Below are 24061 nucleotides of genomic sequence, written 5' to 3' on the forward strand. Positions count from 1 at the left end.
CGCCCCTCTCAGTCCCAGGCCTTCGCGCAGAGGGGGCGCCAGCTAGCACGTTCCAAGCGCCCCCTGCCGCCTCCCCGGAGCCTGGGCGGCGGCCCCAGCGCAGCCCCCCGCCCGGCTGGGTCGGCCCCCGTGGATGGGCGGGCGGGCGGAGCGGCACGGAGGCCACCGCCCTCGGCCCGCCCGCCGAGGAGGGGACGCGAGCGGGAGGCTGAGCCAGCAGCGCCCGCCCGGGGCCCGCCGCACTCTGTACTCGGCCGCCCGGGCGGCAGGGACGGGACGGTTGCCCGCGCCGGCTCTGTGGGCCGGGAACGGAGTCCGGGCCCGGGCCCGAGCCGCAGCGGGAGGCCAAGAGGGCTGTAGGCAGAGATGGCGGCCGCGGGGGCCGCGGCGGCCGCGGAAGGGATGGAGCCGCGGGCGCTGCAGTACGAGCAGACCCTGGTAAGCCCGAGACGAGCCCTCAGGAGTGCGCTCCCGGACCGCTGCTCCGGGTTACCCTTGGAAGCGCGAGGCCCGGGGGCTTACCCTAAGCCCGCCCTCGCCTTCTGAGCTGGGGAAACTGAGGCTCGAGGGCCTGAGAGGCTGGAGGGCTAAAGGGTGGAAAGCTGCATGCAGCTGAGGCGGGGGGGGGGGGGGGGGGCTGCAGAGGACAAGGACTTCAGGTGCTTATCCCAGGAGTCCTTCCCTTTACCACCCCTACGTACACACGTTTTCTTTGCTCCTCTCCCTCACCACCTGGGCTGAGGTCTCAGCACCCCACTACCCCTCCCCAGCACCACTCACACCCTTGAACTTTTTCTCTTTTCCCTCCCATTTCCACCATCCTAGACATTCCCTCTGCCCCCACTAAGTGCGTGGCACTGTGCTGGAAGTAGAAACAAGAGTGTGTAGAAAGATGTTCAGACCCAAACCCAGCCCCAGCCCTTCCACGGCGGGGGGTTGCTGGCAACCCAGCATTGGCAGGAACCGCTCTGGATTCTCTGGGGGAAGAGGTGGCCTGTCACCCCAGCTTTAGGGAGGATGTGTCAAGCAGGAATGGGTGTGGGAATTGGGACCTTTGTCCATGTTGACTCTGGGTATCCAGCCCCCACCCACCTCAGGGGTGTCCCTTAACCTCATTAGAAGCAGGGGTCCTGGGGCTGTGAGCTGACTCATGGCCACCATTGTAACTTAGTGTTTAAGAAGCCTTTTTTTTTTTGCCCCTTCTTGTGGCACCGGGCAGAGGACCCAAACTCGAGGGAAGGGAGTGGGCCCTGTGGCTCCTTTTCACCAGCTTGGGTTGGAATTTGCCCAGGAAGGAGGCAGGAAGGGAATGTCTCCAGGAGGAGGGGTCCTGGGCTATAGCTGGGGCTGGGAGGTGCCCGTTATGAGAGAGAGACTGGATGAAACAGGATGACAGGGAGAGGTGGCAAGGGCGGGGGTGGAAAAGGGAGAGGGGCAGGCCTTGGCGTAGTGGTGCTGCACTGGCTGAGAATGGGGCTTCGGTCAAGGAAGCCAGGCACCTGACCTCTGAAATGGTGTCTCTCTGTTGCACCAGCCACATCTCTACCTCCTCCGCCTGGTCTCTATCTCTGGAATGAATCCTCAGGGTCACGCTCTCTCCCCAACACCCTCTGCTCCAGCCTCCCCCCCCTTCTCCTTCTAATCCCTTTGTCTTTCTCTCACACACTCACCTCCCCCTCCTGCACTGTGTCCGCCTCTTTGTACTCTACTTCTTTCTCTCTTTTCCTCCTTCCTTCTTCCCCTCTCCTCTCCTCCTTTCTCTTCTCTGCCCCTTCCTCTGGCCGCTCCTTTCCCTTTTCTCCTCTCTCTGCCTCCCTCTCCTCCCTTTCCTCCCTATCACTCTCTCTCTCTCTCTGTCTCTGTCTCTGTCTCTGTCTCTATCTTTCCCTCCCCCCCACCAACCCTAGCCCCAACAGGAGCCCTTTGTGTCCCGAAGCTCTGCGGGTGGCAGCCGGAATCCACTCCTCTCCCCACCCCCCCCACACGCCCAGCTTGGCCCGTCTAGCTGAGGCTCAGCGATTCTCCCGTCCCAGCACCCCAACATCCCCAGTCATAGCGCAGCCATCGGCTACCGCCGACCCCCGACCCACCACTGGACTCAGGCAGCTCCAGAGTGGGGCTGAGGCCCCCCAGCACTCTCCGCCCACCCAGAGACTTCCCACTCCCAGCTGGGCTGGCAGTAGGGGCGGAGAACGGGGACAAGGGGATTAAGGTGGGTGGGAAGGGTGCAGCTGAGTGGGTCACAGGCTAGAGGCCCAGCAGGAACGTGATAAGGATTGAGGCCCCGCCTGCTCCTAGGCCCAACTCAGCTGCCCCCAGCTCCCTGAGGCCCTCATTGTTGTTCCCCTTCCGTCCTTGACCATCCCTTATTCTCTGCCTTTCCCTCCTCCCACTTGCAGCCTGCCTTAGGTTTTTCCATCTTTTCCTCCCCTGGGGCCCTCCCTCCCACCCCTCCTCCACGCTCCCTAGCAGACTGGTAAGAAGAGGACCAATTATTCGGCCACCCCCGGCACTATCCCCTGTACCTTGGCTGTCCCCATCACTCTGGCCAGGACAGCCCCCACAGTCTGCAGTGGGCCTTGTTTCCACACCCCAAGCCAAAGTGGGAACTGGGGGTTCAGGAGAGGGCCCATCATGTGAAGGCTGGGAGAAGGGGAGTGGACGCAGTGGTCCCCCGCTCAGCTCACTTCTGCTAATGCCCCCATCTTCCCTCTTGGGCAGATGTATGGCCGGTATACTCAGGACCTTGGGGCCTTTGCCAAAGAGGAAGCTGCTCGGATTCGCCTGGGAGGGCCTGAGACCTGGAGGGGTCCTCCTTCTCCTCGGCCTCCCCCAGAGCTCCTGGAATACGGACAGAGCCGTTGCGCCCGATGCCGCAGTGAGACCTGGGTTGGGGCAGGAGACGTGGCTGTGCATTGTGCAGTGCTGTGCTGAGGGGGCTGGGGGCCGTAGAGCTACCCGCTGGGAGGTGGGAGGTTGGGGGTGGGGACGGAGGTAGGAGCACTTTGGTGCTAGCCTGCCGGTTCTTCCCTTCCCCGCTCGCAGTCTGTTCCGTGCGCTGCCATAAGTTCCTAGTGTCCAGGGTTGGTGAAGACTGGATCTTCCTGGTCCTGCTGGGGCTCCTCATGGCTCTGGTTAGCTGGGCCATGGACTATGCCATCGCTGCCTGTCTGCAGGGTAAGGACAAGGGCTGGCAAGGGGAAGGCTGGGAGGAACGAACCTGCTTCCTCCATGCCACACTTGTCCAAGTGGCTTGGCTACTTGGTCCCTGACCACGTTCCCCAGCCAGCCTGACTGCCCCCTCTTCAGGCATAACCACTGCCCCTCCCATAGGCCACAGGTTCTTGCCTCCCCTCTCCAACCGACCCTTTTACCCGTTGTGATCTTTGTCCCAAAGAATGTCCTCTAGGGCCCCCTCGCTCCGCCTTGTGCCCAGGCTCTCTGCAATCGATATTCCCCGGGACAGCTTGTCATATCATTATGTCCCAGTGGCTAGGTGGGGACTGGGTGTGTGCATCTGGGGTCCAGCAGCTCGTCTTCTCCCCGCAGCTCAACAGTGGATGTCCCGGGGCTTGAACACCAGCCTCCTGCTGCAGTACCTGGCCTGGGTCACCTACCCCATCGTCCTCATCACTTTCTCAGCTGGATTCACACAGATCCTTGCTCCTCAGGCTGTCGGTACAATAAGAGAGAAGGGGAGGGCAGAGAGGGGAACCTCGTGAAATGGGCACATCAAATGACTCTCGTGGGACCATAACCCCTCCAGGGTCCGGCATCCCTGAGATGAAGACCATCTTGCGCGGGGTAGTGCTGAAGGAATACCTCACCCTGAAGACCTTTGTAGCCAAGGTCATTGGGCTGACCTGTGCCCTGGGCAGCGGGATGCCCCTTGGCAAAGAGGTAACTCCGGGTTGGGGCAGGAAGGAGTCCCTCCCAGGGGAGAAAGAAGACAGGCCAAGGTCAGGGTGTGGCCCTTACCCACTCACCACTTGTCCCCACCCCACCCCCACCCCCCAGGGCCCTTTCGTGCATATCGCCAGCATGTGTGCTGCCCTACTCAGCAAGTTCCTCTCCCTCTTTGGGGGCATCTACGAGGTGAGGGGGAGCCCTGGGAGAAGGCAGAGGGGCGGGGCGGCCTGCTGGCCGTGCTGACAGCCCGTTTCCACCTCCACGGCTCTTGCCAGAACGAATCCCGGAACACAGAGATGCTGGCCGCCGCCTGCGCCGTGGGAGTGGGCTGCTGCTTCGCGGCACCTATCGGAGGTAGGCAGTCGCTGAGCCCCGCCGCCCTGCCCGTGGCCTCCCGCCCTCTGCCCCTCTCAACTGGGCCCGGGCCTCAGGCGGCACTCTTGCCCCCGCACAGGCGTCCTGTTCAGCATTGAGGTCACCTCTACCTTCTTTGCTGTGCGAAACTACTGGCGGGGCTTCTTTGCTGCCACCTTCAGCGCCTTCATCTTCCGGGTCCTGGCAGTCTGGAACCGTGATGAAGGTGGGGGGCGGTGGGGGCTGGGGGGTGAGGGGAGCCCCTGGGATGGCCCGGGTGGGGGCCCGCAGCACTGCCCCTGCCTCGGCCTGGTCCTCTGCTTGCCTTTCAGAGACCATCACGGCTCTCTTCAAAACCCGCTTCCGGCTTGACTTCCCCTTTGACCTCCAGGAGCTACCTGCCTTTGCTGTCATCGGGTGAGGAGCTCAGGGAGCCGGGGTGCATCAGGGACCAGGAGGTGAAAGAGGGAAGACCCCCCCTTTGACTCTGCTGCTTCTCCCCTCTCCAGTATTGCTAGTGGCTTTGGGGGAGCACTCTTTGTCTACCTGAACAGGAAGATTGTGCAGGTGATGCGGAAGCAGAAAACCATCAACCGCTTCCTCATGAAGAAGTGAGTTGGATCTGGCGTCTCCTCCCTAGGCCTCTCTGGGTCGTGCAAGGGTGGGAGGGCCAGTGACAGGTGAGATGGCAAATAGTAGTTAAAGGTGCCAGTGAAAGGCAGCACTTCGTTGAGAACATCAGCCAATGGTGTTTTCCAGGATGATTGAACATTTTGGCTTTTATATGGATTACCTCAGAATTGGCACTTCTGAATTTTTAGTCAAGGCATCTTAGTTCAAAGAGGAAAACTTCCATGGAGCGCCCGGCCGGCTCAGTCGGTAGAGCACGCAACTCTTGATCCCGGGGTTGTAAGTTGGAGCCTTACATTGAGTGTAGAGACTACTTAAAAATAAAATTTTAAAATATATATATTTTAAAAAAAGACTAAGCCTTCCTTAGGCTCTTGGCCTGGCTGGATGGCAGCACTCCCTGGAGAGTGTTTGAGCCTTAACTTCCCCCTGTTGAAGCCATGGAGACGGGTGAGATTTTTTTTTTTTTTTTTATCTCCAGAGCATAGCTTTTCTCATTTGTGACCTTGAGGATTAGGAGTGGGGAGGCCTGAGATGTGACTTCTGTTGGGACTGACTCCTTCAGAGAAAAGGCAGCCCACTGAACCTGCTCCCTCTGGTACCTTTGGTCAACTTCTTGAGTGGCCCCAGCTTTCCCCAACACTCACCTTCACTCTAAGTCACCACAGAGAAACAGAGAGAGGCAAAAACTTCTCCACACTCACACAATGCGCCCTTCAGCTGGGGCTTCTGAGAGCGTGGGGAGGAGTCACAGCTCAGAGGTGTCTGAGAGAGGGTTGGGGGGTGGGGGGTGGACCTTCTGCTACCTACCTGGCGAGTCACGAGCTGACAGAAAGGCATTTGGGCTTATAATAACCCCAGATGGCCATCACCCTTGGGGCCATCACATCATGAACAGCAAAGGGGACCTTCTGTCACAACTGTGTGCTTTTATGTAAGGGCCAAGACTACTGTGATCTCAGCCCTGAGGTATGTGAGGGCACCCAGCCTATCACCAGTCTGTAGTAGGTACACCACCCATGTTTGATGCTATAAAACCTACATCTCTAGACGCCTGCTCTTCCCGGCTCTGGTGACGCTGCTCATCTCCACTCTGACCTTCCCCCCTGGTTTTGGACAGTTCATGGCCGGACAGGTAAATCCAGGCAGAACGGACACTCGTGCTCTCCCTTGGGGTACATCCCTTCTAAAGCCAACAGCCTTTGCTCCCCCGTGGGCCCCTTCTCTCCATCCTGGCTGTTCCCCAGCCTGAGGCACACCTGTCCACCTATAGCTCTCACAGAAAGAAACTCTGGTCACCCTGTTTGACAACCGGACATGGGTCCGCCAGGGCCTGGTGGAGGACCTGGAGCCGCCAGGAACCTCACAGGCCTGGAGCCCACCACGTGCCAACGTCTTCCTCACCTTGGTCATCTTCATTCTCATGAAGGTAGGGCTCCTTACGTGTGTATATATAGCTAACGCTGACCTGGGCTTACAAGGTGCCGGACACTGTTCTAAGCACTTTCCAACTTTCCATATAGTAATTCCTCTTAAGCCTCACAACAATGCTATGAGAAAGGGCACCTGAGTGGCTCAGTTGGTTAAGCGACTGCCTTCGGCTCAGGTCATGATCCTGGAGTCCCGGGATCGAGTCCCACATCAGACTCCCCGCTCAGTGGGGAGTCTGCTTCTCCCTCGGACCCTCCCCCCTCTCATACTCTCTCTATCTCATTCTCTCTCTCAAATAAATAAATAAAATCTTAGGGCGCCTGGGTGGCTCAGTTGGTTAAGCGACTGCCTTCAGCTCAGGTCATGATCCTGGAGTCCCGGGATCGAGTCCCGCATCGGGCTCCCTGCTCAGCAGGGAGTCTGCTTCTCCCTCTCACCCTCTTCTCTCTCGTGCTCTCTATCTTTCATTCTCTCTCTCAAATAAATAAATAAAATCTTTAAAAAAATAAATAAATAAATAAAATCTTAAAAAAAATTAAAAAAACAAAACAAAACAATGCTGAGAAAGGTACCGTCAGGAGCCCTGTCCTAAAGATGGGAAGTTGAGGCCCAAAGCGGTTACATAACTGGCCCAGAGCGAGACGGCAGAGTGAGATTTAAACCCAGGCCATCTGGTTCTGGAGCCCTCGTCCTCCCTTCGCTTCTGGGGGATTCTGGGATAGCTGGGAGTTTGTGCCCGATAAGCAAGGTAGGCTCCTCAGGGTGGAGCTGGGGGCTGCGTGGGGCCTGAGGGTGCCTCTACCCATTTGAACTGCCTCCTGCCCACAGTTCTGGATGTCTGCACTGGCCACCACCATCCCAGTGCCCTGCGGGGCCTTCATGCCAGTCTTTGTCATTGGTGAGTCCTCGGCTGCCTGCTCTCCTAGCCTGCACCCTTCCCACCCGCTGGCCGTCCCCTCTCTGCCTGGGAGCGGGTTTTGGTCCAGCCCCAACCCCCACCCCTCTGACTGTCCCCTGTACTGAGTGACCCACTGACCCTCTCTCTTCCTAGTGCCCCCCGCCCTCCCCCTCCACTACCTGTTTCTCTTCCCACCCCCTCCCTGAAGGAGCAGCATTTGGGCGGCTGGTGGGCGAAAGCATGGCTGCCTGGTTCCCAGACGGGATTCACACTGACAGCAGCACCTACCGGATCGTGCCCGGAGGCTATGCAGTGGTGGGTGAGTGCCCCAGGTCCCCCTCTCTCTTGGAAGACCCCCCCACCCCCAGGCCCGGCCACCATGTCTGAGGTTCTGGTGCCCCCTGCTGGCAGGAACCAGGCTTCCCTCAGATGCAGAAGCCAGTCTCCAGGTCTGTACTGGGCGGCCCTGAGGGCCCCCAGAGGACCATCTCTGGGCGGGGAGGGTCATCTGGGGCCTGGGCACCCTGAGGAAACTGAGGGTGGCTATCTCCAGGGGCCGCTGCACTGGCAGGAGCAGTGACACACACAGTGTCCACGGCCGTGATTGTGTTCGAGCTCACGGGCCAGATCGCCCACATCCTACCCGTCATGATCGCCGTCATCCTGGCCAACGCCGTTGCCCAGAGCCTACAGCCCTCACTCTATGACAGCATCATCCGGATCAAGAAACTGCCCTATTTGCCTGAGCTGGGCTGGGGCCGCCACCAGTATGGAGGGCTGGGCGACAAGGGGGGTGCGGGTGAGGGTCAGAAGGACCCCTCAGACCCACCTCCAGCAAGGTCCTCAGACAGTGAAGCTAGAAGACCAGTCACCCTGCTCCCTCCTGGTCAGAGCTGCCCCGTCCACATGCTGGGGGGAGCCATGGCTGGCCCCACCTGATCAGACTCCTTGGCTCTTAACCCTCATGCCCACAGGCTAGGGCCTTCTTTATGGCCCTGGGATGTAGTGCTCTGGGCTACCCTCCCCATCCGGACCACAAACCAAGTGCCTCCTGTCTCTGCCCTCAGGCAGTACCGGATGCGAGTAGAGGACATCATGGTACGGGATGTTCCCCACGTGGCCCTCAGCTGCACCTTCCGGGACCTTCGGCTGGCACTGCACAGAACCAAGGGCCGCATGTTGGCCCTAGTAGAGTCCCCTGGTAAGACCAGGAGGGGACCCCAGTGCTAGGGGCATCTCCCAGGGTTGCCACTCAGGAAGGGGGAGGGCCCAAGGAGCTCAGAACCAGTCTCCTTGGTTCCAAAGGGAGCAGGCCAGCATTTGCCAGCCAGGAGTTCCCGCTGGTGTGTGGCCTACGTCCGAGGCCACACTCTGGGTGTGAAAGAAGGCCAGGGGGTGGGTCGGAGGACCTCACCCCCAGCTCCTGAGTCCTCCCACCTGCTCTGTCCAGAGTCCATGATCCTCCTGGGCTCCATTGAGCGCTCACAGGTGGTGGCATTGCTGGGAGCCCAGCTGAGCCCAGGCCGCCGGCAGCAGTACATGCAAGAGCGTCGAGCTGCCCAGGCCTCTCCACCATCTGATCAGGAGAGCCCCCCTAGCCCTGAGACCTCCGTCCGATTCCAGGTGAGGAGGAAACCCCACAGCCACACAAACTTCCTAAATGTCATGTAGACTGATTGGGAGGGCGACACAGAGGCAATCTGGGGCCATAGCCTCACCAGCCCCTTCCTTGCCCGTGCAGGTGAACACGGAGGACTCAGGTTTCCCTGCAGCCCGGGGAGAGACTCACAAGCCCCTGAAGCCTGCTCTCAAGAGGGGGCCCAGCAACACCATGAGCCTCGGGGAAAGTCCCACAGGTGAGCCTGTCTCCCACTAACAGAGCCAGAACCCAGCCCTTGAGATTTTGCTTGAGCATATCCCAGGTAAGAGGCTGCCCAGATGGGCCAGGGGTAGAACCAGGATACCTCTCCTCTCGCACACAGGGAACATGGAGCAGGCAGGCATCGCCCTCAGGAGCCTCTTCTGTGGCAGTCCACCCCCTGAGACTGCTTCAGAGGTGAGTAGTTGGGAGTCTCTCTGTCTCTTTCTTTCCAGCTCTCTCTCTCTGACACTGAGACCAGCACTCCATTTATCCTGCAAAGCCTGCCTCCATTCTCCCTCCCCTTCTGCCCTCCCAGATGTCAGCTCTGTCCCTGCTGCATGCCCTTCCTCTCAGCTCCACCGCTTACCCTCACCTCCCTCCCTGTAACATCAATTCCTCTTCTCTCTGGCTCTAACAAAGTTGGAGAAGTCGGAATCATATAACAAGCGCAAGCTGAAGCGGGTCCGAATCTCCCTGGCGGTAAGTGCTCCCTTTCTTCCTGCAGCCCAGGAGTACTAACCGGGGAGGGCTGGGGTCTAGCAGCGTCAGCCTCCCCAAGCTGGGGGTGTACACCCACCTCCACCTCCCCCCAGCCACTAGCTGCCAAACTCCCTCCCTCTCTCCTAGAGTGACTCAGATCTGGAAGGCGAGATGACCCCTGAGGAGGTAAGTAGTGTGACTGGACTCTGGACCCTCGTTCTGCCTGGGAGTGTGCAGTCATCATCTTGGCGGCTGTCCCCATGGGAGGGACCGTGGGGTGGGAAAAGGGGCAGGCCAGCTTTCAGGGAGGCGAGAGTAGCTATTGGCACCTTCCCCTAAATCCTCTTAGTCTCATCCTCTCAGATTCTGGAGTGGGAAGAACAGCAACTGGATGAACCTGTCAACTTCAGTGACTGCAAAATTGACCCCGCCCCCTTCCAGCTGGTGGAGCGGACCTCTTTGCACAAGGTAGGGGCCGTGGCCCCTGGTCTGGGGCTGGCCTGGGCTCTCAGGAGCACAGGGTGGGGATCTAGGTCCTCCCACAGTTTGGACGCAGGCCAGTGGGGTAAAACAGGACAGCAGAGGGTGGGCTCTTGGCTGAGATGTTTTTCAGACACACTGCCTCAAAGGATGGGAGGCCAGGAGCCAGGGCCCCTTAGCCTCTTCCTGCCTACCGTGGAGCCAGGCATCATTTTTCCCCTGCTCAGCCTTGCCCCCTGGGAACTCTGGACCAAAGCAGCAACAAAGACAGGGTTTCAGCTGGGTGGAAGCCAGAAGGCCAGGAGAGGGTCAGAGGCAGGCGGGAGACTGCCAGCACCCAACAAGGCTGTTACACCCACGCTGAAAAAAATGGATGAGAAACAAGCAGGACAAGAAAATCTAATAAACAAGCTAACAAACATCCAAGTAGGGGTGGGGACACTGCAGAGAAGAGATAAACAAAGATGAGAAACGCCCAGTGGGGGGCCTGGAATGTCAGACCCCAGAAAGTCTGACTTAATGTAGGCCAAAGGAAAACTGGTAGGGACACGGGACGATAGCTCAGGAGAAGGGCAAACCGGCTTGCAGAAGTGGGGAGAAAACTTGAGTGCAGACAGGTTGGTGGAGGCTGAGGCTGACGCCGGAGGGTGGGGGCTCCCCAGCGTGGAGCAGCAGCATCATCAGGCATCTTCAGGCTTCTAAGGGAATGCAGGCAAACCCGGCAGGGTGCTGGGGTAGAAACCAAGTATTTTAGCTAAATTGTGCACACCTCCAAGGCACGGGGGCTGCCGGCAGCGGAGGAACACTCCCAAGGTCTGCAGCCCCAGCAGCTAGCTGAGGTGCAAGCTGTGCCGAAGAGCCAGCCTATCTCCGACAAGCAGGGGCTGGGCAGAAAGCACAGGGCACAAAGAAACAGAAAAGCAGAAGGCAATAACAACAACAACAACAAAAAAGCAAAAGGCAATAAAGGAACTTACAAGCCTTTGGGTAAAGACCTCAGATCAAAGCGACTAGGAAACTACAGTGCAGTTGCAAGAAAAAAATCTATAGGCCTGAGAATACACTGAGTTTTTATTTAAAGCCTTTCTTCCTAAGACCTCTAAAGCTTTTCTATCATCTCACTTAGTCCTCAAATATCCCATAATGATGATGGTGATAAGAATGTTGCCGTTTTTTTAGTGTCTGCTTCTGTGCCAGGAACTTGCCAAGCTCTTCATGTTTAATTTAATCCTCATAACAAGACTGTGAAATAGATATTGTGATATTCCAGTTTTTACAGATGAGGACGTTGAGATTCAGAGAAGTTAAGCAAGTTGCCCAAGGTCACACAGCTAGTAAGCAGCACAGCTGGACTGGAACCCAAGATGGTCTGACCCAAAAGCCTGGGGACTTAACCACTTTAATACCCGGGGAGACTGAGGCAGCAAGGAGGTCCCTTGCCTGAGTCAATAGAGCAGAGTGAGGCCCAGAGCCCAGATTTCCTGGCCCCAATCCCAGGATTCTTTCAGATGGCCACGTTGTTGTCGCTCTCCCTGTCAATCCACTGTTCCCAAGCCCAAGATGTGCAGGCCCTCCAATGGACTCCCCGGTGTCTAATTAAATTAAAATAAAAAAGAACAAAGTGGGTGTTTGTTACAAACTTAAAAATCAGAGGAAGAGAAGAAGCCTTTGAGGAAACGACCAACAAAAGTACAAAGAACTGGAAGCGATAAGAACATAAAAGATTAGAATTCAAAATGTCCTTGCAGGCCTGAGGAAGCAATTAGTAGTAGCCTAATCAAGTTCAGGAGGAGAGGGAATTCACTGGGAACTATTTAGGAAGCCGCGAGTCTAGAGCTGGCCAGCCATACCAGCTAGATGCTGCATTCATTCTGAGGTCACCCACAGACAAGCAGTGGGGGGAGGCAGGAGAGGCTGGGGTGTCAAAGCTGGGCCAGCCAGGCTTTACCCAAATCCTCAGTCCGCCATGTGTCAGCTAGCTGGGGAGCCTCGGTAAATTTCTTAGCCTCTCTGGGCTTCACTTTCCTTATCGGTAGGATGGGGATCAGTACCCTAGCAGAGGTTTTTCTTTGGATGAAGGACTTGATACAGGATATTTAGAACAGTGCTATTTAGAACTCCTAGTAGGAGTTCTAAAGTTCCATATCTGTGAGGAATGACTCCTACCACTGCTTGTACTGAGAGGCGGACAGTGGGGGACTTTAAAAGGTAGTGTAGCGAGGGAAGGATTGACGTGTGTAAGAAATGGACGTTTTCAGAAAAAAGATGAGTGATTATGTGAGGCTGGAAGCTGGAGGGCCTGGCAGAATCCGAGGCTGGAAAGACCAGCTGGTACGGCTTTGAGAAGGGTCTTGTGGGCCATACTGGGGAGTCTGGGCTCTAACTCAAGTCTGAGAAAGCTCATAGGATGGCAGAGCCAAGTGGGAGGGAAGGGAGACCAAAAACAGACCCCATGAGGATGTTGTGGAGTCAGAGAGGATGGCCAAGATGTTCAAGAAGCAGATCAGCAGCGCTTGGTGACTGCCGGGGACCAGTGGTTTGCAAACCTAAAAGGCACATCGCCTGCCAGAAGCTCATTCTCATTAGGACTGTGGAGAAAAAGAAGAATCCGGGGAATGATTTAGTAGGATACTTGGGAGAAGATAGAGGGATTATTAAACCATAAGAAGACAGAGCTACAGGATTATTAGGACAAGAAATCTCATAACAAAGATGTGTTTCCCTTTGAAGTCAGATGAGGAAATAAAAGGAAAAGTGCAGCACGCAGGATTGAAGTTGGATATGAGGAAGAACTTGCTAGTAACCACATGACAGTTGTGAGAAAGGTATTGAAGGAACACAGAAAAGCTTACTCTAAAACTGAACTTCTAACTGCTTTTATAAGTATGGTCATGCCTTAGCTGGAGAGTTAGTTAAGTTCTGGAAGTCCTTTAATAAAAAAATTCAGCACCTGTTTAAGAAAATATTTTTAAAGCTTTCAGACGGTTATAATGAGTTTGAGTAACTGGTACTCGAAAAGCTGGGTTATTAATGCCCATTTTGATTCAGACACTAAGCCAAGAGGCTTAAAAGTGAACTCAAAACACAGCGATAAGTGATAGGCCCCAAATTCCAGGAAGGGCCGTGTCAGTAGAGTGTTTTTCAAGACATCTGGCCCAAGAAAATCTACTTAGAACACAAGGGAAGCTGGTTGACAATTTCTGAGCCCTCGGGGATTACATGTAAAAGTTGAGGGGGAGAGCCCAAACCAAGAAAAACATGGGAGCATGTGGATGGCTGTCGCTTCCCTGGACTTCAGGCTCCATCTCAGCAGCACCTGGGATGCTACTTGGGCCCCAGAAGAGCCAAACTGTATGCGAGACATAGAGAGCTTCAGGCCACAACTGACGTGTCGGAGCCCAGGGGAGGGGACACTTTAACTGCCAGCCAGCTGGAGGCAAACGGGAAGCATGTGTCAGCCACTAAAGTGGGGCGAGAGGCACGGAACCCAGGGCCGATACCCCTAAAGGCTACGGATACCTCCGTGACTGACTGGACATCTGCACAGGGACTGGCGCTAAGTCTCCTCCTCCCACAGTGTGATGAAAAGCTCCTTCTGGAGCTGCAGAGTCATCGCACCACTGAGCCTCATGTTGCCCCTCCCGTAGAATGGGTATCATTCTCAGAACAGGACTGAAATTAGTTGCTAATTTCAGGAAGCCCTAGCCCAGTGCCTGGCCAATCATTAGATGTCACATTTGAACAGCTGTTCTCTCCTCCATCATCCTCCTTTCCAACATGGGACGAAGAATCCTTCCTCTGTTTCTCCATCAACATAAGCAACATAAAGATACCCATTATCAAGTTTCTGAGGCCTGGCTGCTGAAACATTCTCATTATTCTTTTCCCTCCAGTGGCCCTCCCTTCCCCCCCACCATCTATGGCACCCCTCCTGTTCCCCACCCCCCACCTTGTCCTGGGACCCTCTGGCCAGTAACTTATAGAATTGTGCCCTTGCGCATGACGTCCGGTGTGTTTTCTCCCGACCCCGCAGACTCACACCATCTTCTCGCTACTGGGAGTGGACCATGCTTATGTCACCAGTATTGGCAGACTCATTGGGATCGTCACTCTAAAGGAGGTGAGATGATAAATGGCCATCAAACCATTTCTGCTTCGAAAAAGGCATGCAGGCTTTGTGTCCAGCCCACCTGAGGGTGGAGTCTGAGCAGGGAGCGCAGAGTGCACACATCTGACCCTCTCCCCTCTCCAGCTCCGGAAGGCCATCGAGGGCTCCGTCACAGCACAGGGCGTCAAAGTCCGGCCGCCCCTTGCCAGCTTCCGTGACAGTGCCACCAGCAGCAGTGACACGGAGACCACGGAGGTGCATGCACTCTGGGGGCCCCGCTCCCATCATGGTCTCCCACGGGAGGGGAGCCCTTCTGACAGCGATGACAAGTGCCAATGAACCCCTCAATGGGCGGCCTAGGATGGCAGTGGCAGTGGCCGTGGCAGTTGGCCAATCCTGAAGCTCTCCTATTCCTTCTGCCTTGGGAAAGGAGGTGGCTACACTAAAGGCTGGAGCCCTAGCCTCCCTTCCAGGCCTGGGGTGGTGCCAAGCTCCTCCTGGTTCGTCCTACCTGGAATCTGACCGAGTGCCTACCTGCAGCAAGTATTCCATGGGCAGGAAGATCAGCATCCCCCCTGGCAGGATAGGGGTGGAGTCACTTGACCCCTGCTCCCCCTCTGAGGGGAAAAGGGGTAGAACTAAGATGGGTTTATACTGGAACCTCCTCCAATGACCAGATGTATATAGAGATTTACAAAGATTTTTATATTAATTTAATAAAACAAATTCTTAAATAGAACAAAATAAACACCTAATGAGCCACTTATATATAGAACGCCTGTGCCCATCAGCTCTTGTTCTTACCTTGGGCCCTCTTACCTGCCAAAGCCTACAAGGCTCCGAATTCTGCAGCCACCCACATCCCCCGCACCCACCAAACCCAGAGCTCACTGTCTGTGGAATACGGGATCTACAGAGGCCTCCGCTGCTTAGTTAGCAAAATCCTAGCTAGGGCACAGGCCCTCAGTACTGTAGCTTTGGCCTTTTGTTCAGCCAAGAAAGGCACTACTCTCTTCCCTCCCCAAGGAGAGACACTCCCACACGACCAACCGCCGCTCGTTGGCACCATTTCTGCCGGGCTCAGGCATCAGTAGACAACTGCCCAGCCACCCGTATGGCCCCTTGCGACCCTCTCCGGGAGAACAGCAAAGTCACAGCTCCGAAGCCACCAGAGCCATCCACCCCTTCTGCCAGCTCGGCTCTAAGGAGAACTTGGTGAATGGGGGCAGCCAGGCAGGCTGGGAGCCGCTGGGACCCTGCCCACACATCGTACAAGGGGCCAGGAAAAGGGTGGAGGGTACATGCTTTCATCAATCCAATGCCTCCCAGAGAACATCCGACTGAAAGAACAGACCAAAACCCCTCTTTCTTTAGGAAAAAGAAGAAGATTTAGAGGTGATGGAGAGGCGAAGCACAGCACGAGCCCAGCTGGGTGAGGGGCCCTTGGGGGATGGCTCAATCCTAGGCTCCAGGAGGGTAAGAGCCAGCCCGTCCTGGGGTAGGGGTGATTCTATCGAGCACTGCACATGGACTCAAGAGGTGGAGAGAAGCAGAGAAGAGAGAGGCATGGGGAAGGGGGCGGGGGGGAGGGGCGGGCTCCCTCCCGTTCCACCCCACACGGCCCAATCACAACCACCCCCTTAGGGGTTCACATCATCCAAGGAGGAAATGTGTATGTGGCGTTTTTGATTTAAGAACATGAACATCACTGTCTGCCACAGCTGTAGCCATGCCCCAGGGGCCCCGGGCAACCCCCGGCAAACCCCAGGAGTGGGGGCAGGACATGCGCCCCCAGCCTGGCCCCTGCCTCCTCTCCAAACACTTTCATGCAAAACACACAACAGAGGAGTGAGTGCTCCCAGGAGCCCTCTAGGCTTTGGAGCTCTGCCGGAAGCCTCTCGCCCGCACTTGGGCACAGAGGCTTTGCCCCCAGCAGCAGCCGGGAGACACATGCCACCACCAGGCATGATTTGGGTCACTGTTCCTCCGGCTCTGCCTCGTCCTCGTCTAAGGACACCACCCCCGAAGAAGCCACGTCAGAGGCTTGCCGCTGCCGTTCCCAGCTGCCCGGCGGGCAGAGAGGCTGGCAGTCCTTGCAGGTGGCTGGCTCCTCCTCGGCGGGGGAAAGGCAGGACTCCATGAGGGGCGAGCTGTAGAGCGAGTCCTGGGCCTCCAATGGGCCCAGGCTACGGAAGGCACTTTCCCGGCTGGGGGGCAGTGTGGCGAGGAGCAGCTGGTCGCCCAGCAGCTGGGAGGCCAGGCGGGCTGGGGAGCCCAGCAACCCGTCCTCCAGGCTGCAGAGGCTGGAGCACAGGGTCTCTGGGGACACGGTCTGCGAGCAGTCGCTCTCAGGCTCCACAGAGCCCTGGCGCACAGGCCTGGAGAACCGAGGGCCGGTGAAGAGGTCCTGGAGGTGGGGCCCCAGAGGCAGCTGCCCGGCCATCTCTGCAGGGGGAGAGAAAAAGAAGATAGCCCTACCTGCCCCGTTTCAACGGGCCCACCTGGAGGGAGCCACGTTCTCCCCACTCCACCCTCGGCGCCGCTAGCTCTGGGGGGAGAGGGTAGGAGCTCACTAACTTCGCCTCTCAGCACCTCCCGCTTATTGTGGAGGGAGAGTTGGGGAATCTAATAGACCTACTTATGGGGTTGTTGAGAGAACAAAAGAATGCAGCATGCAGTAAGAGAGCAATAAATGCACAGATACCACACACGGTCATGCCACTGGTTCCCTGCACAAGGGGAGCCTGTCCAAGGCAGTGAGTGTGGACTGGAGTTCAGCCCACACTCTGCTCACCAAACAGCGAGGCCTAGCATCGGGCTGCGCCCACCAGAGAAAGAGGTGCTTTTTTCTAATTTGCACAAAGGTTCTACGTGGGATAGTAGTGGCCTTGGATAAATGTTAGTTGTTATCATCATACCAGGGGTCAAATCAGGCCTGGAACTCAATCAGACAAGAATGTTTGTGGTTCAGGGCTCCATCTTGGCCTCAGGCATCCAAATCAGTCACCTCTGGACCACAGCAGAGGTCTAACATATTGCCAATCTGCTCTACTGTATTGCCCTTGGAGAATCTGTTAATTAGCTGGACGGGTGGGGGCTGGTGGAGGCAATCTTCAAAGGCAAAGAAGTATGGGGCGGTGGGGTGTTGTGAGGCATGAGCCCAGAAGCTACAGAGAAAGTCAGCCATGTGGTCCAGGAAGAATCGGAAGATGAAAGGAGGGCCGTGCACAGCTGCACAGCCCCGCAGGGTCCCCTCTGCAAGCGCTAGCCCAGAGAAAGGCCCAGAGGCAGGTCTCAGATGGAATTCAAGGAGGCTGAGCCTGAGCCAGCATGGCCCTGTGGGCAGTCCAGGCCCAGCACGCCTTCCTGTTTGCCTGGGGCCCCAGCCCTGGGAGGTGCTATGCTGCCGGCTCATTTGTGCTGCCACAGCTGGCCAGAAGACTGCCCCGAAAGGGGAAGGCAAGGCACAGCGGACCCCCCCCCCCACCCGCCCCAGAGATGCAGCTGCCCAGAAGGTGTCAGTGAGGTCTCTGGACCACAAGACCCAATGGCACAGACGGGCAGAAAAGGCTCAGCACGTGGGCTAAAGGAACCACTCCATTTGTAGCTGCTGACTGCCCACCCACGAGCGAGAACAGCCCTCTTGGCCCTGGAAGGTCAAGGCACAGCCGGGACAGGATCTGCCCCCACCGTCCCCTTCCGAAGGCTGAGCTCGGAATCACAAGGCCTCTCGGGCAGGCCCATCCCAGCACTGGCATTGCCTACCCCTTACCTGAGTCAGTTCCTCCAGCAAAGTCCTCATCATAGGATTCATCGGTGGAGTCCTCACCATCCACTGAAGACCAGGCCCGGAGCTTGGCTTCTGCAATGGCAAACTGCTCAGCCACTCCTGTCAGGGAGGCCAAAGAATTTATTAGCAGAGAAGGTTCCTTAGCAGGATTCATTAGCTGAAGGACTAAGACTAGGGCTCAGGCTGGAGACAGGAGAGAGAAGAGATGGGGGTGTGGGAAGAGCATCCCAATGACAAACGTGTGGCTGACCCCTTCCTGTCCCCACCTGCCGCAAAGCGAGCCTCTTGTTCACCCTCGCTGAGGTCCGAATAGGAGGAAAAGGCTGATTCCAGGGCAGCAGGCGAGTCGCTTGGCTTGCTCCAGCCCTTCCACTCAATGAGGTGAGCCACTCGGCCCTGTGCCATGGCGGTGGGCTTGGTCACGTGGTCCTTCACCACCTGAGAAATACCTTCAGGTGGGGCAGAAGGAGGAAGCCTGGTGAGGGCACAGGCCAGGGAGGGAAGTGGAAGGCTGGTGGTAGTTAGGGTCCACATGTGCCTTTGGATGGGAGGAGGGAGCTGAGATTCATCTGAGAAGGGGAGGAAGGGGGAGATCCCCGCAAGAGCTCACAGGATACAGCCCCCAAGGGTAAGTGCAAAAGGAAGAAGGAAGGACAAAGTGGCCAGAGGTATGGGAGGGGGGTGCGTACCATGCAGGGAGGATCTGGCCAGCGCAGCAATCTCCTGGATAGTTAGGGCTCTCCGGGACTTGGGCAGCATCGCGACTGTGTCTCCAACATTCACCTTGGGTGACAGCATCAGAGGGTCAGTGCTCCTCTGACAGCAGCATCCCCCCTCCATGCCCACAGCCCACCCAAGGTGCCAAGGGGGTACGGGAGCTGGGAAGAGATGCCAGGGCAGCACATATGTGCCAGTGGCTGCTGGGGTATGTAAGACGGAGAGTAAGAAGCCAGGGCCAGCAAGCCGTGTCCTCTCAAGGAGCAGCAGAGATTCAGGCTGACCCGAAGGAGCAGAACTGCAGCTACCACCCCCCACCTCCATCTTCCCAGCTCCCAGAGGGGAAGGAGGCAGGCTGGGAAGTCAAGAACCACGGGGTGGGGCCTTTGAGAAGAAAAAAGAGGAAGGGAGAAAGCTACGGCATCAAGGACTTCCTCCAGGTTCCCTCCTCTTTGCCCCTCTCCCCCTCTCAGTCTTCCAGCTGTTTCTACAGCCTACCAGGGTCACACACTCAGCATGACCAAAACCAAACCCAACACCTTTTCCCACATCTGGCCCTGTTTCCTGACTTCCTTACACAGCATCACCCAACCATTTGCCCACTCAGCATGGCTCCAAACCTCAGCATTACCATCAACTGTCCCCTAAGCTTTGCTCATCCTTTCTACCCCCACTGCCACTGCCCTCCCTTCCTCAAGCCCTCAAGACCCCATGTTCAGATTAGCACAGTTGTGGTCCCCCAAGCTCCTTCAATTCATGGAATTTTCTCAGCCTAGAACGTTGTGTAAGTGTTCCTCTCCCTCCTCCCCAGGGCTGGCTGACTCTTTCTCATCTTTTGGTCTTGGCTGAAACATCATTCCCTCAGAAGGCTCTTCCTGGCTGCCCTACCAGTTGTCCAACCTCCCTCTGTAACAAGGCACCATCCTCTATGAACGTACCCTGTGTGTGTAATCATGGTCTACTTCGTGTGTTTCCTTACTGGTCATTGGTCCCCCTCACTGGTCTTTAGCTCTTGGAGGAATTTGGTCTCTTTTGGTCACTGCTGCACGCCAGTCTTTAGGACAGTACCTGGTACAGAGTAACCTTTCTAAATACATCGGCTGAATGAATGAGGCAAAGTATAAATGTAAACAAATAATTTTCCCCAGAGTGTAACTGGTCATATGTCACATGTCCCTATTTAAAATTTTTTCTGGGCTCCTCCACTGCCCAGTGAAGTGCTAGCTTCACAGCCAGGCACTGAGGGGGCCCACTCTGTGAGCCCCCTGCCCCCTTCAGGCCCTGGAATCCACCACCTAGACCCTCTGCCCAGGAAAACCCCACTTCCACCTTCCCTGTCGGCAAACCGCCTTCTTGCCTCCAGGCAAAGGAACCCAGCTCTCCCCTGGGCTAAGAACGCCATCCTTGCCTGACAAAATGCTCTCTACCATCTAAGGCCTGACTCAAGTGTCACCTCCTATTACGTTTTCAGTCCAGTTTTCTCTCTTCTTCAATACCCCCACCCCCACGCCAGCATTGCCCTTGCATCTCTCCTGAGGGATCCCGGGATGGCAGGGCCTGACTCTGATTCACCTGGGATCCTACCTCCACCCTGCACCTGGTTCAGTGTTACTTGGCAAACCTGGAAAATGTTTCCCTCAATGAATGAATGAAGTCAGAGGCACATGCCCCCTCCCCGGAATTGCCTAGCTCTCCTGATCAGGTTCCCACCCCTCACAAGAGGGGCTCCAGCTGCTCCCTTGACCTCAGGCCCACCCTCTGCTCCCCCCCCACCCCCACCTCAGTACCTGGCTTACAGGGGCCCCAGGGTGGCGCCGTTAGCTTCCGGCCAGGCCTGGGGGGAGGAGCACCTGCTGGGTGTTTCCTGGCTTGCTCTCCCTCCCTCCCCTCACTGCCCCCAGCCACTGCCATCCGTGCCGGCGCTCCGCGCAGCTGCGGCCCAAGCCCAGAGAAAAGGTGTGTGTCTCCCTGGCAACCCATCACCATGCAACAGGGTCTCCCGGGATACGGCCTGGGATGCGCTGACGTCAGCGCCCAAGGCGGGAGCAAAGCCCGCCCGCTGGCACGACGCCGAGCAGAGCAGACCGGCGCGGGGGCGGCCTTGGGGCCCCGCTGGCCGGATAGCGCCTCCGCTCGCAGGAAAAGGGAGCCAGAAGCAGGCTGGAAAGGCGGGGGTGGGGGATACAGATCCCCTTCATGTGAATGCGGCCCCCCTTCCCCCTACCAATACCAGGGGCCCAGCACCTCTGGCAAGTCCTGGCTGTCCACGGAGGAAGGGCGGGAGGACCGGCTCCAGCCTCGGAGGGTCCGAGCAGATCCCAAGGAAGATAGAGAGAGGCCCCGAGGAAGTTCGATCCACTCCACAGCCCAAGCGGGGTCCGAGGCCACTGAGGGGTGGGGGAAAGGCTGTTCACCTGGGTTCCCACTTCTGCCAATATCCCCATTTTCACCCGGTGCTGCCATATCATTTCTCCTCACCCCTCCCCCACCCCGCAGAACATCAGCAACCACCTGGTGCTCTCCACAATTCTGAAAACCCCTATTCCACATTCCTGACCTTCAGGCCCCTGGGGCCACTCTGTGGCAGCCCACGGCCCCCCTACCTCCTCTGGATGTATTTTTGCCATCAGAACCCTAGGGATGAAACCTAAACTTTCATAAATTCTCAATCTTGGGTTTCTCGGCCTTACCCATTCCTCTTGCAAAGCACACTGCGTTCTTCCACCACCATCGCCATCCTCCCCCCACCACCACCTTGGACCCTTTACAGGCTTGGTGCCTTCCTTCTCTTGGTTCTTTCCTCTCGCCAGCATCATCTGGTACTCAGCTCTTTACTCTTCTTTTCTAACAAACCCACAATTTTTTCTTACTTTCACCCCAGCCCCCTAAAGCTTTTTTCCTGATGCCCTGTCTGGCCCCAGCCTGGTGGTTCCTGTCTCATCTTGGTTCCCAATATCTAAGCCAGAGTAATTTTCCTTTTGCCACCTGAGCACCCTACTCCTCAGCTTCCCCTCACCTCCCAGATCACAGCTACAGTCCCTGGTCTCACCTCTGCGACTTGTCTGACAAGTCCATCGTCCTCCGGGCCCTTCACGCTGCCACAGAAACATTTTGCCCAGCACAGAAATCATAGGCATGCTGGCTGTGTTGATGCAGAGAACCAAAAGCCCAGAACCGCTCCAGGCTCAGCTCCCAGTTCTATTCTTATTTTGGCTCCGGATGCTGAGCCAGTCCCCTCCCCACTTGGAACCTGTGCCTAGTCACATAAGGAGAACACTCCTTCCTCTTGGCTTTGAGGAGGTGGGAGTACAAGGGGCCCAGCAGAGCTCTCTGGAGCTCAGGAAGCTGAGGCCCATCCCCTAGACAGTGCCAACAGGCAATGTCCATCCCAACTGACCTTTAGCTGGAGCAGCCGTCTCTGTCCCTGAGCCTCAGCCAGCTGGTGGTCCCCAGAAATGCTACCAACCAGAAGGAAGACACAAGGTTACAGGCCATCCCTGGCCCCCAGCTGGTACCTAATCAGGGCTCTCAAAGCCAATCCTAAGGTCAGCCAAACTCTCCCCTGACTACAGGAGGGAATGACTTCCTGAACTCCAAGCCTTAGCAGGGCCAGAGGGACCAGAGCAGCCTGCTGCTTCTCAGCTTCCAAAGTCAGGAGGTTACTTTAGGACTACAAATCCCATAATTCCTCATGGGAACCCAAAGAGAGTACAAATCCCCGCCAGAGTCTTAGCTCCAAAGAATCTCAAGTACCAACCACACTAAGGCCTGTATGACTGACTACCTGCCCTGGAAGCCCAGGACCCATTCCAAACCCAGCCCTCCAACCTGACAAATCCCTGCCTGGCCTTAGGCTTGGAGAAATCCATGACACTTAAGTAGGCTGGCGGACCTCAGATGCATAGGACTGAAGCCAGGCCCCAGCGTGCACCACCATCCATGGGAACCAAGACCCAAGCAGCAGGCATCAGCAGTTGTAAGAAGCCCTAATGGCCTCTCTCTGGGCTCCTCTTTCCCCCCACAAGGTACGATGATTTGTTTTTGTTGGGAGTGGGGTAAGGAACTAAAACAGTTAAGGTGATCAGGTGCTCACAGGTGCCCCAAATGGGGCCTCAGTCCCCTTCATCAACCATCTGACTCTGAAGGGAGGAGTTAAGTTTTAGCCAAAAACTCGGTAGTGGGGTGCTTGACGGGCTTTGCAGGCTACCTCCTTAAGGGGGTTGGAACACAGCTAGGAGAGGCAGGTTCCCAGCATAGGGCCACTCCCAGGGCAGAGGTGAAGAGAGGTGTGGGCCGTGGGGGCGGCGAGTGTGTGGGCGTGGAAGGCCAGTCGCCATGGACACCTTGCCCCTCCCAAGGCTGTGCGCCTCCTGCCCCCTTCAGCGTTGGGAATCCAGGCGGAAAGACCACGAGTCTACCCTGCAAAGCCCAGCAGCAGTCAGGCCGTGGCAGCAAAGCCGAGTCGATTTGGCCCCCTCCCCGCTCCTGCCCTCTCCTTCCTCTTGCCTGGCCCGCCTCCCCGGTGCAGGCTCCTCCCTCTCCCGACACCGGCCCCCTCCTCAAGGCCCCCACCCACCCGTGGCCCGCGCACCGGGCAGCCGCAGCCCAATTCCCCAACCCGTGCCTGGCCTCCACCTCTTACCCTGACCCGCCGGACTCCGAGAGCCGATACAGCCCATGGCCGGGCACCCAGGCACGCTAGCCCGCGCTCGGGGCCCGGGCCATCGCCTGGCAGAGGGTCGGGAAGCGGCCGCCACCGGGGAGGGGAGAGCCCGTGAGAGGGGAGGGGGTGGGAGCCGCGCGTCCGCCGCCGCTCCCCGGAGAGGGAACCGGGCCGATGACGTCAGCGCGGGGGCGTGGCCATCTGCGTCACCATCCAGGGCGGGCGGGGCGAAATACGTCACAGCCACGCAGGGGCGACCCGGGGCCGAGTCCGGAAACACCTCGTCCTCTCCGCCCAGGCCCCACTGCGGAGCGACCCTTAAGGGGAAGGGTGGACGGGAACTCACTGGGCCCCCGGATGCCAGGCACGCCGCATGGGGACGGTCAGACTCCTGCATCCAGCCCCCCCCCCTTTTTTTTAAAACAGATGAGACCTTGAAGCCATAAAGGACTTCTCCGGCTATGAACATCTTGAAACCCAGGGCCTCCTCCACACATAGGGGTCTGCATCAAATTCTGGAAGTACCCCACAGCTGTCTCTTCTCCCCTAACAACCAACAAGGCACCCCACCATGTCCGTTTCAAGGGTCCAGCCCCCCAGGAAAGTGACCCTCCGACCCCCAAAATCATGGACAGAGGAAGAGTCAACAGGGGTGCCAGGTTACAGGGGACAATGCTAGAGTGCCAGCTCTGGAAAGGAGGCTGCCCACCTATCCATACCCCTTCTCCAGAGGGAGCAGG

The 24061-nt window shown here is 57.3% G+C and overlaps 2 protein-coding genes across 6 annotated transcripts; one reads left to right on the forward strand and one right to left on the reverse strand.

The window, feature by feature from the left end:
* The first annotated feature begins 366 nt into the window (after window positions 1-366).
* Window positions 367-14802, forward strand: CLCN2 (chloride voltage-gated channel 2). Its single transcript, XM_028101108.2, has 24 exons — window positions 367-438; window positions 2722-2878; window positions 3046-3177; window positions 3550-3678; window positions 3767-3900; window positions 4018-4095; window positions 4185-4263; window positions 4364-4489; window positions 4596-4680; window positions 4773-4874; window positions 5944-6028; window positions 6167-6322; window positions 7153-7222; window positions 7431-7541; window positions 7776-7989; window positions 8290-8423; window positions 8673-8845; window positions 8964-9078; window positions 9205-9278; window positions 9504-9563; window positions 9711-9749; window positions 9927-10031; window positions 14077-14163; window positions 14296-14802. Exons 1-24 carry the CDS (start codon window positions 367-369, stop codon window positions 14488-14490), a joined length of 2712 nt encoding a protein of 903 aa, XP_027956909.1. The 3' UTR covers window positions 14491-14802.
* A 45-nt stretch (window positions 14803-14847) lies between these two features.
* Window positions 14848-23482, reverse strand: FAM131A (family with sequence similarity 131 member A). 5 transcript variants are annotated; one of them, XM_028101111.2, is made up of 8 exons: window positions 23301-23482; window positions 22056-22116; window positions 20903-21045; window positions 19597-19726; window positions 18631-18724; window positions 18208-18390; window positions 17924-18040; window positions 14848-16596 (listed from the first exon to the last, which is right to left on the reverse strand). In XM_028101111.2, the coding sequence occupies exons 4-8, from the start codon at window positions 19642-19644 to the stop codon at window positions 16127-16129; spliced, it is 912 nt and encodes a 303-aa protein (XP_027956912.1). In that variant the 5' UTR covers window positions 19645-19726; window positions 20903-21045; window positions 22056-22116; window positions 23301-23482; the 3' UTR covers window positions 14848-16126. The 5 variants fall into 5 exon arrangements, with proteins under 5 accessions (XP_027956912.1, XP_027956915.1, XP_027956911.1 ...); XM_028101114.2 differs by lacking the exons at window positions 19597-19726; window positions 20903-21045; XM_028101110.2 differs by lacking the exons at window positions 19597-19726; window positions 22056-22116 and having other exon boundaries at window positions 23301-23481.
* Between the last annotated feature and the right edge of the window lie 579 nt (window positions 23483-24061).

This window comes from Eumetopias jubatus, unplaced genomic scaffold, assembly GCF_037043125.1.
Source record: "Eumetopias jubatus isolate StellerSeaLion01/CBP00866 unplaced genomic scaffold, mEumJub1_p1.0 scaffold_1, whole genome shotgun sequence".
NCBI lineage: Eukaryota > Metazoa > Chordata > Mammalia > Carnivora > Otariidae > Eumetopias > Eumetopias jubatus.